This window comes from Lissotriton vulgaris, chromosome 6 (assembly GCF_964263255.1).
Source record: "Lissotriton vulgaris chromosome 6, aLisVul1.2, whole genome shotgun sequence".
In the NCBI taxonomy this organism is placed as follows: Eukaryota; Metazoa; Chordata; class Amphibia; order Caudata; family Salamandridae; genus Lissotriton; species Lissotriton vulgaris.
In genome coordinates, this window is record NC_141694.1 from 1,859,698,830 (window position 1) to 1,859,716,096 (window position 17,267).

At 40.3% G+C, this 17,267-nt stretch overlaps 1 protein-coding gene across 2 annotated transcripts in view; it reads right to left on the bottom strand.

Moving 5' to 3' along the window:
• The window catches only part of LOC147709669 (uncharacterized), a 34,249-nt gene that overhangs the window by 1,698 nt on the left and 15,284 nt on the right, over positions 1-17,267 (bottom strand). For both annotated transcript variants that reach the window (XM_086925528.1, XM_086925529.1), the window contains exons 2-5: positions 14,118-14,288; positions 13,825-13,919; positions 3,032-3,075; positions 573-1,010 (exon numbers count right to left, since the gene is read on the bottom strand). In XM_086925528.1, coding sequence (XP_086781654.1) covers positions 573-1,010 — 438 coding nt within the window. In that variant the 5' untranslated portion in view covers positions 3,032-3,075; positions 13,825-13,919; positions 14,118-14,288. The remainder of the gene's footprint in view (positions 1-572; positions 1,011-3,031; positions 3,076-13,824; positions 13,920-14,117; positions 14,289-17,267) is intronic.

Sequence of the window (17,267 nt, forward strand, 5' to 3'; positions counted from 1 at the left end):
GTATAATTTATATTACTTACCTGTTATTAAATGGTGCACACTTTTGTTGTGATATGTATGGTATGCATAGTATTATATTGTATCTGCATATATGTTTACGTTATGCAAATACTTAGCAATAAGTGTAGTATAGTATTTAGCTTACTTACCTGTTATTTAATGGTGCATACATTAGTTGTATGATAGTTTTAATGCACAATGGTTGCATAATTTATTTCCTTAGTACCCTTAGTAAATGCAATTTCAAAGTATTTGCATATGTTGTGTAGTTTGTGTATTTTTATAAGTTGTAGATTACTTACCTGTAATTTTTTTGGGAGAGTAGCAATATTAATGTAAATAATTTTACATAGTAACACAGATATTAATCATAAGGAACAACATATGTTGATAGTTTTTCTAGGCAATTATTGGATTTGCATGTTTTAAAACATTTTAGTACTGTAATACATATTTCTATTTGATGATAGATACATTTAGTAACATGCAAGTTTTAACTTTTTAAAAGTGTACCTTATTTGGTAGTCCAAAAATGCAGTAGTATAAATGATAAGCATAAAGATATAGCTCACCTCAATTATCGTTCCGGAGACGCTTAGGAGTGTTTTTACACTCACTTCTCTCACTGTCTTTATTGGAGACACTGGTGGAGCTGGTGGTTGCAAAATATTAATTGCTTCTTGAATTATTTCTGCAGGTATCTCAATTGGTGGCATTCTTGAAATCTTACTTTGTTTTGTGATAATTAGAGTGTCATTTTTCAAAAGGTAATTCCGAATTAGCATTCCATATCCTTCTTTTGTCTGTGCATAATAATCTTCATTATAGCAAGTAGCTTTTAAAGATGATGTTTGATCTGCTAATGCCATATGATACATTACTTTATTTTCTTGCTTTGCATTGCGATAGTATGTTTTTCCAGTACAGTGAATTATATTGACACAAATTGCTTTTTGGTATGGCTTACTTTCGTCAGGTTTGTTGTCCTTTAAATCTTGAATGGAAATCATCTGTAAAAAAAATGCAATTATTTAATATGGTACCATAATTGTAAAATTGTCACATTATAACTGGCTTTAATGCATATAAATTAAATAGCTGTCCAAATTGGTTTATGATCACTGTAATATGACTCTAAAGTTCCATAATGTTGTATGTTTGCATTTGTAAATATATGATCTAATATAGAATTGTAATCTGTTGTAAGTGTGTTTATTTTTTGAACACAGTTAAACTTTGTTAACATGTTATCTAATAATACATTTGTACTGTGTGTTGGTTTTTGTAAATCAACATTGAAATCACCCATTATAACATATTTATGATTTGGAAAATTATTTAAAATTGTTGTTAGTATTTGAAATAGTATTTGAATGCTTACCTTTGGTGGCTTGTAGATTATTACAAATAGGTAGTCATTGTTTTGTATTTGTTTTGTAAATTGCAAAATGTCAATTTGTTTTTCTGTTGTAAAAATTGGTTGTATTTTGTGGTTTGTTTTATAATATACTATAATCCCATGATTTGTTTGTTTGTTATGGTATTTATCAAATATTAGCATATTGTAATTTGGAAGTATAAATGCATCTGTACTTGCTTTATGTGTTGTATTTATTTCTGTGAAACATAAAATATCAGCATTTAATATGTTACTGTCAGCTGATATGTATTTAAAATTTTTTTGTAGTGAGCGTATATTTTGTACAATGACAGTAATGCTGTTTTTAAAGTGTGATATTTGAGTTATGGATATTTGTAGTGGCATATATGTTTTTAATCGGAACATTTCTTCATGGACCTTTGGGTGTATTGCAATTTTTGTTTCATCAAAGTTTTTTATATAAATATTTTGTAATGATTTAGCTCTACTAATAGCTACATAGTGTAGGTGATGTGTTTTTGTATTATTAAAGTGTATATAAAGTGGTTCAATTGTCTCACCTTGTGTTCTATGAATTGTCCTTGCTGATGATTGCCGTAATGGAAATTGCTTTCGTATTATAGTTAAACATTTTTTAGTGTATTGAAAGTGTCTTGATATAGGCAATATTGGTGTCCACTCATGTGATATATTAGCATGGTATAAATGTTTATTTTGTTGCCTTGTACTTTTACCAATATTTTTTTTATCAAAATGTATCCATACTATAATAGGTATGTTATTTGTACAATCAACATATTCTATTGTTCCTGTTGCTCCATTTGTTAATCCATCATTGACTGCAAGATTTGCAGTTAAATCATATCGAAGTTTAATTGCAATGTGTAGTGTGCTTGCTAATCCCATTGTTTTTGTAGAGTCTGTTGGTAATTGCTTTAATATTTTGTCTTTTACTTCTTGACTTACGTCTGAAGCAACTGTGTCTATTGCTAATGTGGTATAAACTGCATGAGATTGCATATGTTGTAATAATACTGTGTCATTTATTTCATTCACTTCTTTGTTAGTACCCATGATATATGGTATACTGTTTTTAATACTTTGTGGAGGTTCTTTTTCTCGTGATTTGATCTTTGTGATATCATTTTTTGTGTGTTTTCCTACTCTTAATCTGTTGAGCATTTCTGCAAATGGCATGTCATTTAGTTGTCTCATTATTTTTGTAAGCTCATATATTTGAAAATGTGTTCTCCACAAGTTCTTTATTAAAAATGTGCATATCTTTATATAAAGCATCACCTAGATCCATAATGTAATGCAAATCTTCTTTGTTCCATATTTGTGCTGGTTTTTCAAAGTTATGAATAATAGCAAATGTACTATTTGGTAAACATTGTTTGCCTTTTGATATAACTGAGAATTTGTCATGTCCTTGATGGTAATCTGCTTGTATTATTTTGTGCATGTTTTAATCCTTTATATAATATTTGGTTTTATAAATTATTAGTAATACTTATGTTGTTAGATATAACAATCAGATTTGTGTAATATGTTTAATTTAGGTTTTGTTTATCTAACAATGTCAATTGTAGCTATGATGGGCAATGTTAGTTAACATAGAAATATATATTAGTTAAATAAATGTCTTACCTTTGTTGTTTTCTTTTTTGGTAATATGCTGCTTTGGTAATATTCTGTAGAAGTAAGTAAATGGTAAAATTAGTATTATAATAATATTTTAATTTTTATACAGATAATGCCATTTATAGACTATTAGCTACATCACTTTTTACAAGGGTAATATGATAATATTATTTATTTATGTTTTGCCTCGCTAAAAAGATGCATTCTGTGCATTTTTTTTGCGCAGGCAAAAACCTAATAAGTATTGTGTGTGTGTTTGGGTTGGCCCTTGGCATTCATTGGCTGGCTTCATAAATGGAGCTTAGCCATTGGATTAGGGGCTTGTTTGGCAATGCCAGACCAGACATGGGGGCGTTCCTGAGATTATTTGGCTTTTGCTGATGTCACCTGACATTGATACTGCCCCTGATTCTGGTCTGGCATTGCCGACACCTGCCTTTCTGCTCTGGCTGTCTTTTGCGTCTTTCTTCCTCCTCTTGACCCCTTCTGCCCTTTAACTCATTAATACCTGTTGCAGTTCAAGAATGCTTTTGAACCTGGAGGATAAATTAATGACAGACCATTGTACGAGAATCCTATGAAGGTAGTGCTTAACTTCTGTATATTTAAGATCTGAAAGCATTTGATCACATCACTGGGCAGTAGAGACAATGATGTCTGGTTTGCAGAATACACCATTAAAATCAGAAATTTGCCTTTGACAATTAATTATGAAGTAATGCAGCTAACACCAATGTAATGTGTGAAACTGCAGATTGTTATGTTCAGCTCGAATTTTACGACTGTTACTTTGCACTGTGAAATACTTTTTTTGCATCTCCAAGCACCCACTGCTTCAGGTTGGAGCATTAGAGTGCAGAGTCAAAGTAGAGCTTCAGAGTGGTGCTTCTAAGTGGAGCTTCAAAATGGAGCTTCAGAGTGCAGATTCAGAGTGGAGCTTCACAGTGCATATTCAGAGTAGAGCTTTAGAGTGCAGATTCAGAGTAGAGCGTCATTGTGCAGATTCAGAGTGGAGATTCAGAGTGGAGCTTTAGAGTGCATATTCAGAGTAAAGCTTCAGAGTGGACCTCCAGAGTGGAGCTTCAGAGTGGAGCTTTAGAGTGCATATTCAGAGTAGAGCTTCAGAGTGCAGATTCAGAGTGGATATTCAGAGTGGAGCTTTAGAGTGTATATTCAGAGTGGAGCAACAGAGTGGAGCTTCAGAGTAGAGCTTCAGAGTGGAACTTCAGAGTGGAGCTTCAGAGTGGAGCTTCAGAGTGAACATTCAGAGTGGAGATTTAGAGTGCATATTTAGAGTGGAGCTTCAGAGTGCAGATTCTGAGTGGAGCTTCAGAGTAAAGCTTCAGAGTGGAGCTTCAGAGTGGAGCTTCAGAGTGGAGCTTCAAAGTGGAGCTTTAGAGTGGAGAATTAGAGTGGAGCATTAGAGTGGAGCATTAGAGTGGAGCTTCGGAGTGCAGATTCAGAGTGGAGATTCAGAGTGGAGCTTTAGAGTGTATATTCAGAGTGGAGCCCCATAGTGGAGCTTCAGAGTGGAGCTTCAGAGTGGAGCTTCAGAGTGCAGATTCAGAGTGGAGCTTCAGAGTGGAGCTTCAGAGTGCAGATTCAGAGTAGAGCTTTAGAGTGCATATTTAGAGTGTAGCTTCAGAGTGGAGCTTCAGAGTGGAGATTCAGAGTGGAGCTTTAGAGTGCATATTTAGAGTGAAGCTTCAGAGTGGAGCTTTAGAATGCATATTTAGAGTGGAGCTTCAGAGTGGAGCTTCAGAGTGAACATTCAGAGTGGAGCTTTAGAGTGCATATTCAGAGTGGAGCTTTAGAGTGCATATTCAGAGTGGAGCTTCAGAGTGTAGATTCAGAGTGGAGCTTCAGAGTGTAGATTCAGAGTGGAGCTTCAGAGTGCATATTCAAAGTAGAGTGTCAGAGTGCAGATTCAGAGTGGAGATTCAGAGTGGAGCTTTAGAGTGCATATTCAGAGTGGAGCTTCAGAGTGTAGATTCAGAGTGGAGCTTCAGAGTGTAGATTCAGAGTGGAGCTTCAGAGTGCATATTCAAAGTAGAGCGTCAGAGTGCAGATTCAGAGTGGAGATTCAAAGTGGAGCTTTAGAGTGCATATTCAGAGTAAAGCTTCAGAGTGGAGCTTCAGAGTGGAGCTTCAGAGTGGAGCTTTAGAGTGCATATTCAGAGTAGAGCTTCAAAGTGCAGATTTAGAGTGGAGTGTCAGAGTGCAGATTCAGAGTGGAGATTTAGAATGGAGCTTTAGAGTGCATATTTAGAGTGGAGCTTCAGAGTGCAGATTTAGAGTGGAGCTTCAGAGTAAAGCTTCAGAGTGGAGCTTCAGAGTAAAGCTTCAGAGTGGAGCTTCAGAGTAAAGCTTCAGAGTGGAGCTTCAGAGTGGAGCTTCAGAGTGGAGCTTCAGAGTGGAGGTTCAGAGTGGAGGTTCAGAGTGGAGGTTCAGAGTGGAGCTTCAGAGTGCAAATTCAGAGTGGAGCTTCAGAGTGCAGATTCAGAGTGGAGCTTTAGAGTGGAGCTTTAGAGTGGAGCTTCAGAGTGCAGATTCAGAGTGGAGCTTTAGAGTGCAGATTCAGAGTGGAGCTTTAGAGTGCATATTTAGAGTGTAGCTTCAGAGTGTCGCTTCAGAGTGGAGCTTCAGGGTGCATATTTAGAGTGGAGCTTTAGAGTGCAGATTCAGAGTAGAGTGTTAGAGTGCAGATTCAGAGTGGAGATTCAGAGTGGAGCTTTAGAGTGCATATTTAGAGTGGAGCTTCAGAGTAAAGCTTCAGAGTAAAGCTTCAGAGTGGAGCTTCAGAGTGGAGCTTCAGAGTAAAGCTTCAGAGTAAAGCTTCAGAGTAAAGCTTCAGAGTGGACCTCCAGAGTGGAGCTTCAGAGTGGAGCTTTAGAGTGCATATTCAGAGTGGAGCTTCAGAGTGGAGCTTCAGAGTGGAGCTTCAGAGTGGAGCTTCAGAGTGGAGCTTCAGAGTGGAGCTTCAGAGTGGAGCTTCAGAGTGGAGCTTTAGAGTGCATATTCAGAATAGAGCTTTAGAGTGCAGATTCAGAGTGGAGCATCAGAGTGCAGATTCAGAGTAGAGATTCAGAATGGAGCTTTAGAGTGCATATTCAGAGTGGAGCTTCAGAGTGGAGCTTCAGAGTGGAGCTTTAGAGTGAACATTCAGAGTGGAGCTTCAGAGTGGAGCTTCAGAGTAAAGCTTCAGAGTGGAGCTTCAGAGTAAAGCTTCAGAGTGGAGCTTCAGAGTGGAGCTTCAGAGTGGAGCTTCAGAGTGGAGCTTCAAAGTGGAGCTTCAAAGTGGAGCTCTAGAGTGGAGATTTAGAGTGGAGCTTCAGAGTGCAGATTCAGAGTGGATATTCAGAGTGGAGCTTTAGAGTGTATATTCAGAGTGGAGCAACAGAGTGGAGCTTCAGAGTAGAGCTTCAGAGTGGAACTTCAGAGTGGAGCTTCAGAGTGAACATTCAGAGTGGAGCTTTAGAGTGCATATTTAGAGTGGAGCTTCAGAGTGCAGATTCTGAGTGGAGCTTCAGAGTAAAGCTTCAGAGTGGAGCTTCAGAGTGGAGCTTCAGAGTGGAGCTTCAGAGTGGAGCTTCAGAGTGGAGCTTCAGAGTGGAGCTTCAGAGTGGAGCTTCAGAGTGGAGCTTCAGAGTAAAGCTTCAGAGTGGAGCTTCAGAGTAAAGCTTCAGAGTAAAGCTTCAGAGTGGAGCTTCAGAGTGGAGCTTCAGAGTGCAAATTCAGAGTGGAGCTTCAGAGTGCAGATTCAGAGGTGAGCTTTAGAGTGCATATTTAGAGTAGAGCGTCAGAGTGCAGATTCAGAGTGGAGATTCAGAGTGGAGCTTTAGAGTGCATATTCAGAGTGGAGCTTCAGAGTGGAGCTTCAGAGTGGAGCTTCAGAGTGGAGCTTCAGAGTGGAGCTTTAGAGTGGAGCTTTAGAGTGCATATTCAGAATAGAGCTTTAGAGTGCAGATTCAGAGTGGAGCATCAGAGTGCAGATTCAGAGTAGAGATTCAGAATGGAGCTTTAGAGTGCATATTCAGAGTGGAGCTTCAGAGTGGAGCTTCAAAGTGGAGCTTCAGAGTGGAGATTTAGAGTGGAGCTTCAGAGTGCAGATTCAGAGTGGAGCGTCAGAGTGCAGATTCAGAGTGGAAATTCAGAGTGGAGCTTTAGAGTGTATATTCAGAGTGGAGCCTCAGAGTAGAGCTTCAGAGTGGAGCTTCAGAGTGGAGCTTCAGAGTAAAGCTTCAGAGTGGAGCTTCAGAGTGGAGCTTCAGAGTGGAGCTTCAGAGTGGAGCTTCAGAGTGGAGCTTCAGAGTGGAGCTTCAGAGTGGAGCTTCAGAGTGGAGCTTCAGAGTGGAGCTTCAGAGTGGAGCTTCAGAGTGGAGCATCAAAGTGGAGCTCTAGAGTGGAGATTTAGAGTGCAGATTCAGAGTGCAGATTCAGAGTGGATATTCAGAGTGGAGCTTTAGAGTGTATATTCAGAGTGGAGCAACAGAGTGGAGCTTCAGAGTAGAGCTTCAGAGTGGAACTTCAGAGTGGAGCTTCAGAGTGGAGCTTCAGAGTGGAGCTTCAGAGTGAACATTCAGAGTGGAGCTTTAGAGTGCATATTTAGAGTGGAGCTTCAGAGTGCAGATTCTGAGTGGAGCTTCAGAGTAAAGCTTCAGAGTGGAGCTTCAGAGTGGAGCTTCAGAGTGGAGCTTCAGAGTGGAGCTTTAGAGTGGAGCTTCAGAGTGGAGCTTCAGAGTGGAGCTTCAGAGTGGAGCTTCAGAGTGGAGCTTCAGAGTGGAGCTTCAGAGTGGAGCTTCAGAGTGGAGCTTCAGAGTGGAGCTTCAGAGTGGAGCTTCAGAGTGGAGCTTCAGAGTGAACATTCAGAGTGGAGCTTTAGAGTGCATATTCAGAGTGGAGCTTTAGAGTGCATATTCAGAGTGGAGCTTTAGAGTGCATATTCAGAGTGGAGCTTCAGAGTGTAGATTCAGAGTGGAGCTTCAGAGTGTAGATTCAGAGTGGAGCTTCAGAGTGCATATTCAAAGTAGAGTGTCAGAGTGCAGATTCAGAGTGGAGATTCAGAGTGGAGCTTTAGAGTGCATATTCAGAGTGGAGCTTCAGAGTGTAGATTCAGAGTGGAGCTTCGGAGTGTAGATTCAGAGTGGAGCTTCAGAGTGCATATTCAAAGTAGAGCGTCAGAGTGCAGATTCAGAGTAAAGCTTCAGAGTGGAGCTTCAGAGTAAAGCTTCAGAGTGGAGCTTCAGAGTGGAGCTTCAGAGTGGAGCTTTAGAGTGCATATTCAGAGTAGAGCTTCAAAGTGCAGATTTAGAGTGGAGTGTCAGAGTGCAGATTCAGAGTGGAGATTTAGAATGGAGCTTTAGAGTGCATATTTAGAGTGGAGCTTCAGAGTGCAGATTTAGAGTGGAGCTTCAGAGTAAAGCTTCAGAGTGGAGCTTCAGAGTAAAGCTTCAGAGTGGAGCTTCAGAGTGGAGCTTCAGAGTGGAGCTTCAGAGTGGAGGTTCAGAGTGGAGGTTCAGAGTGGAGGTTCAGAGTGGAGGTTCAGAGTGGAGGTTCAGAGTGGAGGTTCAGAGTGGAGCTTCAGAGTGCAAATTCAGAGTGGAGCTTCAGAGTGCAGATTCAGAGTGGAGCTTTAGAGTGGAGCTTCAGAGTGCAGATTCAGAGTGGAGCTTTAGAGTGCAGATTCAGAGTGGAGCTTTAGAGTGCATATTTAGAGTGTAGCTTCAGAGTGTCGCTTCAGAGTGGAGCTTCAGGGTGCATATTTAGAGTGGAGCTTTAGAGTGCAGATTCAGAGTAGAGTGTTAGAGTGCAGATTCAGAGTGGAGATTCAGAGTGGAGCTTCAGAGTGCAGATTCAGAGTGGAGCTTCAGAGTGCAGATTCAGAGTGGAGCTTTAGAGTGCATATTTAGAGTAGAGCTTTAGAGGGCAGATTCAGAGTAAAGCTTCAGAGTGGAGCTTCAAAAGTGGAGCTTTAGAGTGGAGATTTAGAGTGGAGCTTCAGAGTGCAGATTCAGAGTGGAGCGTCAGAGTGCAGATTCAGAGTGGAAATTCAGAGTGGAGCTTTAGAGCGTATATTCAGAGTGGAGCCTCAGAGTAGAGCTTCAGAGTGGAGCTTCAGAGTGCAAATTCAGAGTGGAGCTTCAGAGTGCAGATTCAGAGTGGAGCTTTAGAGTGCATATTTAGAGTAGAGCTTTAGAGGGCAGATTCAGAGTGGAGATTCAGAGTGGAGCTTTAGAGTGCATATTTAGAGTGGAGCTTCAGAGTGGAACTTCAGAGTGGAGCTTCAGAGTGGAGCTTCAGAGTGCATATTCAGAGTGGAGATTCAGAGTGGAGCTTTAGAGTGCATATTCAGAGTGGAGCTTCAGAGTGCAGATTCAGAGTGGAGCTTCAGAGTGCATATTCAGAGTGGAGATTCAGAGTGGAGCTTTAGAGTGCATATTCAGAGTGGAGCTTCAGAGTGCAGATTCAGAGTGGAGTTTCTCTAATAGGACAAATGATCTAAAGTGTTTACAAGTGGAAAGGCAACATAAATTGAAATGCATAAAAAGAGCATGTTTGTAAAAAATGGAACATTACTTTTTGAAGTAGGCCTATCAAAACACCACCACTACCAATCTATTACAATGACTTGATGTCTAAATTATACGAAAAATAGAATGCAAGCACTTCAAATAATAGATTCATGAATAACCAGAATATGGCAAAGGTCTTTCATTTACAAAACTGTTTCATAAGCAACACAAAACTATATGCAACATGTTGATTGTGCCATTTAGTATCACATTGAGCCCTGAATCTCGCACATTCTAACACACAGGGATGTATTTGTGGTTTTTTATCATGTCATGCCCATGCAACGTGAGGCATGTGGAGCCTTCATTGAAGTTTAAAAACAATTGAATGAACATATTGATATTTTACAGTTTTCTACACTTTGTTATATTTGTAAAGATTCCCAGATGTTGACCTCCTTCTCCCTCTGTCACCCCCCTGATCTCTCCTCCATTCTCATCCTTAGCCTTTAAAATTAACTGATGTGTACAAACTCAATAGACAGTGCACTACAGGCATAGATATTCTCTAACAGAACAGTAGAACGCTTCCTATAGAGCCTGGCTGCTACAGCAGATTATCAGTCTATTTTTAAGAAACTTTACTGTTTCCACCAAATAACCACATTGCGACTATTAACTCAATGTCAATCCAAAACCACCATTTACCATCCATCCAACACATTGCTTTAAGCAGGCCTCCATCTAACATGCAGAAATTCTCTTTCTCTAAGTCCGTAGTCTGTACCCATCCGTGGCATTTTCATTTAAAAGACAACTTAAAAACTCTCCTTTAAATTCTGTGTATAACATGTTCATATATACTGACTGCAATGTTAATGTGTTTAGCTATGTGCATACTATGTATAATGTCTTTTCTTGCCAACTTTACCTGTCGCAAACTGTTTGATAACCAACAGAAAACTATATTCCTTAATGAGTGCGCTATTAGGTAAAGACATTGAGCCCTGAATCTCGCTCTAACACACGAGGATATACTTGTGATATTTTATTTAGTGATTCTCATGCAACGCGAGGCATGTGGAGCCTTTATTGAAGTTCAAAAAACAAATAAATGAACATATTGCTATATCCCAGTTTTCTGCCTGGCTGCTACAGTAGACCATCAGACTATTTTCAAGAAACTTTATCGTTTTCCTCAAATAATCACATAGCGACTATGTGTCCTAAATTAAATGAAAAACCACCATTTACCATTCATCAAATACATTGCTTTCAGTAGGCCTCCATCTAACATGCAGAAATTCTCTTTATATTTGATATATGTCATACTTATTTTTTATGTGTATCGTAACATAAATGTTATGAAGATTTTCTTTTGTGTGGTTGCGCGGCGCTTTATGTGCTATCTTGCTTGTATTTTACTACCGCGATCAGTAGCCAATCACATGTGTCGAATTGCATCACGTGATGCAACGTGGTAATTGACGTCAAGTACGCAAACTCTTTAATACGAGTTTCGCGGCGTGTGAAGGAGTTGGCTGTTCCCGATGTTTTTCTTAATCGTAAGTAATATATATTTTATGTAATTACGGTTTAAAATGCATGCATTAGATAACTATTGTATACTTTTACGTTAATGTAAATTTTAACATTGATTTTAATTATTATTTGGTTTTCTCTAATACGTAAGAGTACAAGCATATAGCATGTTGTAAGCATCGCATATGTTAATTAAGTTTAAAAAGAATGCGTGCCTAAAATGTTAGTATGCTGTCATTGGGTATTTATTTGTACGTGTATTTTGCTGTTGCCAATGTATTTGTGCTCTTTTCTGATTGCAAACGTATCATTATATTGCTAACTTCTTTGTGCTGTATGGTAACGATATTTGCAAACAGTATATGTTAGTTGTTTTATATAAATGCAATATTGACGTATTTTAGTAAGTTATGTATGTCGATGCGTTTGCAACGTGCGGATCGACGTAAAGTAGGCTAATTCTTTAGTAATATTTACGGTCTTTGTTAAAGATTTTAACTGTTCGTGATTTGACTATTACTAGTAAGTAATATATCTTTGCATTTACCAAGGTATTTAAATGGATGCATGAAATAACTGTACAGTAAATAATAGTATGTAAGTGTTGTTCAAATGCCAATAATGAATATGTTTTGTGTAGGATGTTCCGTTAAATATATGCTACGTGAATCTTTTATTTTTAAGGTATAAACACGTCATATTACTCTGACAATGGTGATTTCTATCGCTGCGTGGCGTTACGTATCTAAAAGCATTGCATTTAAAAATGCCACTTGAATCTTTTATTTTAAGGTATTTGGTTAAAAAACATATACGCATGTATAAACACGTCATATTAGTCTGATAATGGTGATTTCTATCGCTGCGTGGCGTTACGCATCTAAAAGCATCGCATTTAAAAATGCCACGTAAATCTTTTATTGTAAGGTATTTTGTTAAAAAACATATACGCATGTATAAACACGAATATTACTCTGACAATGGTGATTTCTAGCGCTGCGTGGCGTTACGTATCTAAAAGCATCGCATTTAAAAATGCCACGTAAATCTTTTATTGTAAGGTATTTTGTTAAAAAACATATACGCATGTATAAACACGAATATTACTTTGACGATGGTGATTTCTATCGCTGCGTGGTGTTACGTATGTAAAAGCGTCGCATTTTTTGAAGTGACGTCTTTTTAGTAGCCAATCACTATTGCCGGTTGTATCACGTAATGCAACGTGCGGATTGACGTACAGTACGCTAAGTCTTTACTGCGCGTTTAGAACTTTGTCGAAGATTTCAACTGTTCGTAATGCGAGCATTAATAGTAAGTAATAACTTTTTCGATATTTGTCAGTATTTAAATGGATGCATGAAGTTACTGTACATTAAATATTAGTATGTAAGCGTTGTTCGAATGTAATGTTTCTCGCGCATATTTAGACGCATGTGTAACTTACTGCTTTCTTATTGTCATAAAAATGCTTCTTTGATAATTATTCGGAGTAAATACTTAAAAATAAATTGTAGCAGTATGCGAAATACAGTTTTAAAGTGGTATTACGTAAATTGTGTAGAACATCGAAGCCTGCTGTAAAAGTTTAGAACGATGCAATGCTTGTAAATTGCATAACTTAAACTGACTTGTATGCACAGTATCGTGCGTTTCAAATGTAAAATCGCGATGCTTAGCAAAATAGTTACATGTATAAAAGCATTAAGATTTATTTTTTAAGCATTGCTAGTTTAGAATACCGAAGCGTGCTGTAAAACTTTGCTATGTCGTTAAAGCGTATTTTACATTTCCAAAAGCGACTTTTACACGAACGCGTGAAGAAATGTTTCCTAAATAACAATGCTTGTGATATATTGGTATGTTTATTTATATATATGTGATGCAGTTTTTACCCATTGCTACTTTATGTATGCTTGCAACAGCGACGGATCGTGGAGGCAGTTACGGCGGGGCAAGAGGGTGGAGAGGGTGAAGGGCAGGGCGGATGTTGCTAGGAACTGGCATATGGATAATTGCAGGTAAGTAAACAATTTAATTAATAAAACGAATTTCGTAGTGCTCCTTGGATCGCAAAATACAATGCAGTGCGAGGTGCAAAATTTGTTTTATTAATTAAATTGTTTACTTACTAGCAATTATCTATATGCCGTTTTTTAGCAACCTCCGCCCTGCCCCTCTCCCTCTCTACTTTCCTGCCCTACCGTAACTCCCTCCACGAGCCGTCGCTGACTTGCAAAATATCTGACTTATAAAATTACGTACAAACAATCATTGATATCACTGTAAATATATAGCGAAGCTTGTTCAAATATTGGCTCTGTGGCGAATATTACTTTGTACAAGTATTTTCAATTGCATTTGTATTTTGAAATAACTGTCGAACACCTACTTCTATAAGTATTTTCAATCGCATTTGTATTTTAATAATTGTCGAACAGGTACTGCTATGTGAAGCATCGTATTTGTTTTTGGGAATGCGTGTGCGAACATAAAAACGATCCTATGTTCTGCTAATTCCAAATTGTACCGATGTAAATATTGCCGAGACGAATTGCAAGGAATATATTAAGTTGCGCAGTTCCATTTTGCTATTTTGCTTGCGGAAATATATAATTACATACTGGTTGTATACTACCTTAGCTAACCTTGTCAAAGATAATTCTTGGTACTATATATAATTTTTTAATAGCATGAATTTAACTTCAAAAGTAAAGAATAATTTTAAACTGCGTAACCACTCACGTTTTATGGTGTCCAAATTTCTTGCGTTTGTTCCAAATTACGATTTTATTTCTTGTAGTCGTAAACGCCTTAGCCAAGTACTCCAAGTAATTTTGCTGTAAGGAAAATGTTGCAAATAATTATATGCACGTACATATAATAAGTTATAATCTTTAAATAACATTCTAAAGTCGGACAGTCATAGTAATTATTAGGTATATTAATTTAAAGATGCTTTTTGCTAAATTCTATATAGTTATAATTTAAGGCTATTTTTACGAAAAAGTCTTTTAATAAGTTAAAAAGAAGCTTACCTTTTGCAATAGCAATTTGGAAATAATTCCAAATGTTTGTAAATGCGTAGTCGAAGTTTAGGAATAATCACAGAGCGCAATCCAAGAGAAGTTTGCTGACGCCAAGTACCAATGTCTGTACCAACTCTTTTGGCTTTCAGTTTAAGTAGGATCTTCTTATCTGATAAGAGTCTCCAAGGGCAATAAAATACAAAGGGTTGTTTAGAAAAAAATGCATAGGGTTAGTGAGAAAATGGGTAAGTGCGAAAAAGGCTGGCTGCTAAATGTCAATGGAAACGAAAAGGGCAAAGGCGAACGTTAAAGTTGTTGCAGTTTCGTTTCTTCAAATCGGTCTACATTTTAGGAAAACTAAGTTAGTTTCTGTTTTACCCAAAGCATAATATTATATGCACTTATTCGTTCTTAGTATAATAATAAATATGTTAAACCTTTTTCAAAATAGCACAGTAAAAAAAAATAACATGTAAATACATCGTATATTAATAGACGTATTCGCATTAAATATGTGCAGTTAAATAGCTGCTTATTTATGAAAAGTCTGCACGTGTTCACATTTCTTTAAATCTAGTTAGTAAATATGTGCAGTTAAATAGCTGCTTATTTATGAAAAGTCTGCACGTGTTCACATTTCTTTAAATCTAGTTAGTCACATTAATATTTAAGTCTTTCTGACAAATGTACTGTTGTCTCTGAGTAATGTGCTCTATATATAAGTAATGTTGAGTCATTTTTCGGATGTGTTTGTATTCCTCAGTGATGCGATCGTGTTTATAACTAATGTGATTTGTTTGTAATGTATTTGAGTACTTAAATAATGTAATGCTTTTTTGAGTATGATGTTGTTTTATGTTTGATGAATGAGGTGCTAATTTAGAGTGATATGGAATGTATCGTAATAATGTGGGAATGCTTATAAATGATGTGGCAGTATTAGTCATATATGATATTAGTCTGAGTAATGTAGTTATATCTCTAAATAATATCATAGTATTTTTTAATTATGTTACCATGTTATGGTCTTGCTGGGTATTGTGGACAGTGGTAAAGCAGAGTAATAACAAATAATGCAAGTATTAATGCAGAGTGGAGATTGAGAGAGCAAGTGGTAATGTAGATATTTACTGCAATAATAGTGGATAATGCAGATGTGTAGTGCAGATTGCAGATTAGTAGTGCATATTAAAGAGTAATAATACAGAGTGCAAAGTAATATGCAGAAAGTAGAGTTGTAATGAATAATATTAGAGCAGAGTTGTGTACAGAGTAGTAGCAGAATGGTAGTGCAAAGTGGTGGCGCAGAGTGGTGGCGCAGAGTAGTGGCGCAGAGTGGTATCGCAGAGTGGTAGCACAGAGTGGTAACGCAGAGTAACGGCACAGAGTGGCGGCGCAGAGTGGCAGCACAGAATGGTGGCGCAGAGTGGCGGCGCAGAGTGGCAGCGCAGAATGGCAGGACAGAGTGGCGGCACTGAGTGGTGGCGCAGAGTGGTAGCCCAGAGTGGTGGCACAGAGTGGTGGCGCAGAGTGGTATCACAGAGTGGTATCACAGAGTGGTGGCGCAGAGTGGCACCGCATAGTGGTGGCACAGAGTGGCACTGCAGAGTGGTGACACAGAGTGGTGGCACAGAGTGGTGACGCATAGTGGCAGCGCAGAGTGGTGGCACAGAGTGGCAGCACAGAATGGCAGCGCAGAGTGGTGGGGCAGAATGGCGGTGCAGAATGGTGGCGCAGAGTGGTGTTGCAGAGTGCTAGCGCAGAGTGGTAGCACAGAGTGGTAACACAGAATGGCTGCACAGAATGGTGGCACAGAGTGGCACCGCAGAGTGGTGGCGCAGAGTGGTAGCACAGACTGGCGTCGCAGAGTGGCGTCGCAGAGTGGCACCACAGAGTGGCGGCGCAGAGTGGTGGCGCAGAGTAGCACCGCAGAGTGGTGACACAGAGTGGTGGCACAGAGTGGCAACACAGAGTGGCAGCGCAGAGTGGTGGCGCAGAGTGGCAGAACAGAATGGCAGCGCAGAGTGGTGGCGCAGAATGGCGGCGCAGAATAGTGGCGCAGAGTGGTGTTGCAGAGTGCTAGCGCAGAGTGGTAGCACAGAGTGGTGGCGCAGAATGGCTGCGCAGAGTGGTGGCACAGAGTGGCACCACAGAGTGGCGGCGCAGAGTGGCGGCGCAGAGTGGCGGCGCAGAGTGGCGACGCAGAGTGGCGGCGCAGAGTGGCATTGCAGAGTGGATCGCAGAGTGGCGTCGCAGAGTGGCGTCGCAGAGTGGCAGCGCAGAGTGGCGGCGCAGAGTGGCGGCGCAGAGTGGCAGCACAGAGTGGCAAAACAGGTGACACAGAGTGGCAGTGAGTGGCAGCGCAGAGTGGTGTCGCAGAATGCTAGCGCAAAGTGGTAGCACAGACTGGCATCGCAGAGTGGCGTCGCAGAGTGGCACCAAAGAGTGGCGGCGCAGAGTGGCGGCGCAGAGTGGCGGCGCAGAGTGACGACACAGAGTGGTGGCACAGAGTGGCAACATAGAGTGGCGACGCAGAGTGGCGGCACTGAGTGGTGGCGCAGAGTGGTAGCCCAGAGTGGTGGCACAGAGTGGTGGCGCAGAGTGGTGGTGCAGAGTGGTGGCGCAGAGTGGTGGTGCAGAGTGGTGGTGCAGAGTGGTGGCGCAGAGTGGTGGCGCAGAGTGGCACCGCAGAGTGGCGGCGCAGAGTGGTGGCGCAGAGTGTTGGCGCAGAGTGGTGGTGCAGAGTGGTGGTGCAGAGTGGTTGCGCAGAGTGCTAGCACAAAGTGGTAGCACAGACTGGCATCGCAAAGTGGCGTCGCAGAGTGGCACCACAGAGTGGCGGCGCAGAGTGGCGGCGCAGAGTGACGACACAGAGTGGTGGCACAGAGTGGCAACATAGAGTGGCGACGCAGAGTGGCGGCACTGAGTGGTGGCGCAGAGTGGTAGCCCAGAGTGGTGGCGCAGAGTGGTGGCGCAGAGTGGTGGCGCAGAGTGGTGGCGCAGAGTGGTGGCGCAGAGTGGTGGTGCAGAGTGGTGGTGCAGAGTGGTGGCGCAGAGTGGTGGCGCAGAGTGGCGGCGCAGAGTGGTGGCGCAGAGTGTTGGCGCAGAGTGGTGGCGCAGAGTGGTGGCGCAGAGTGGTGGTGCAGAGTGGTGGCGCAG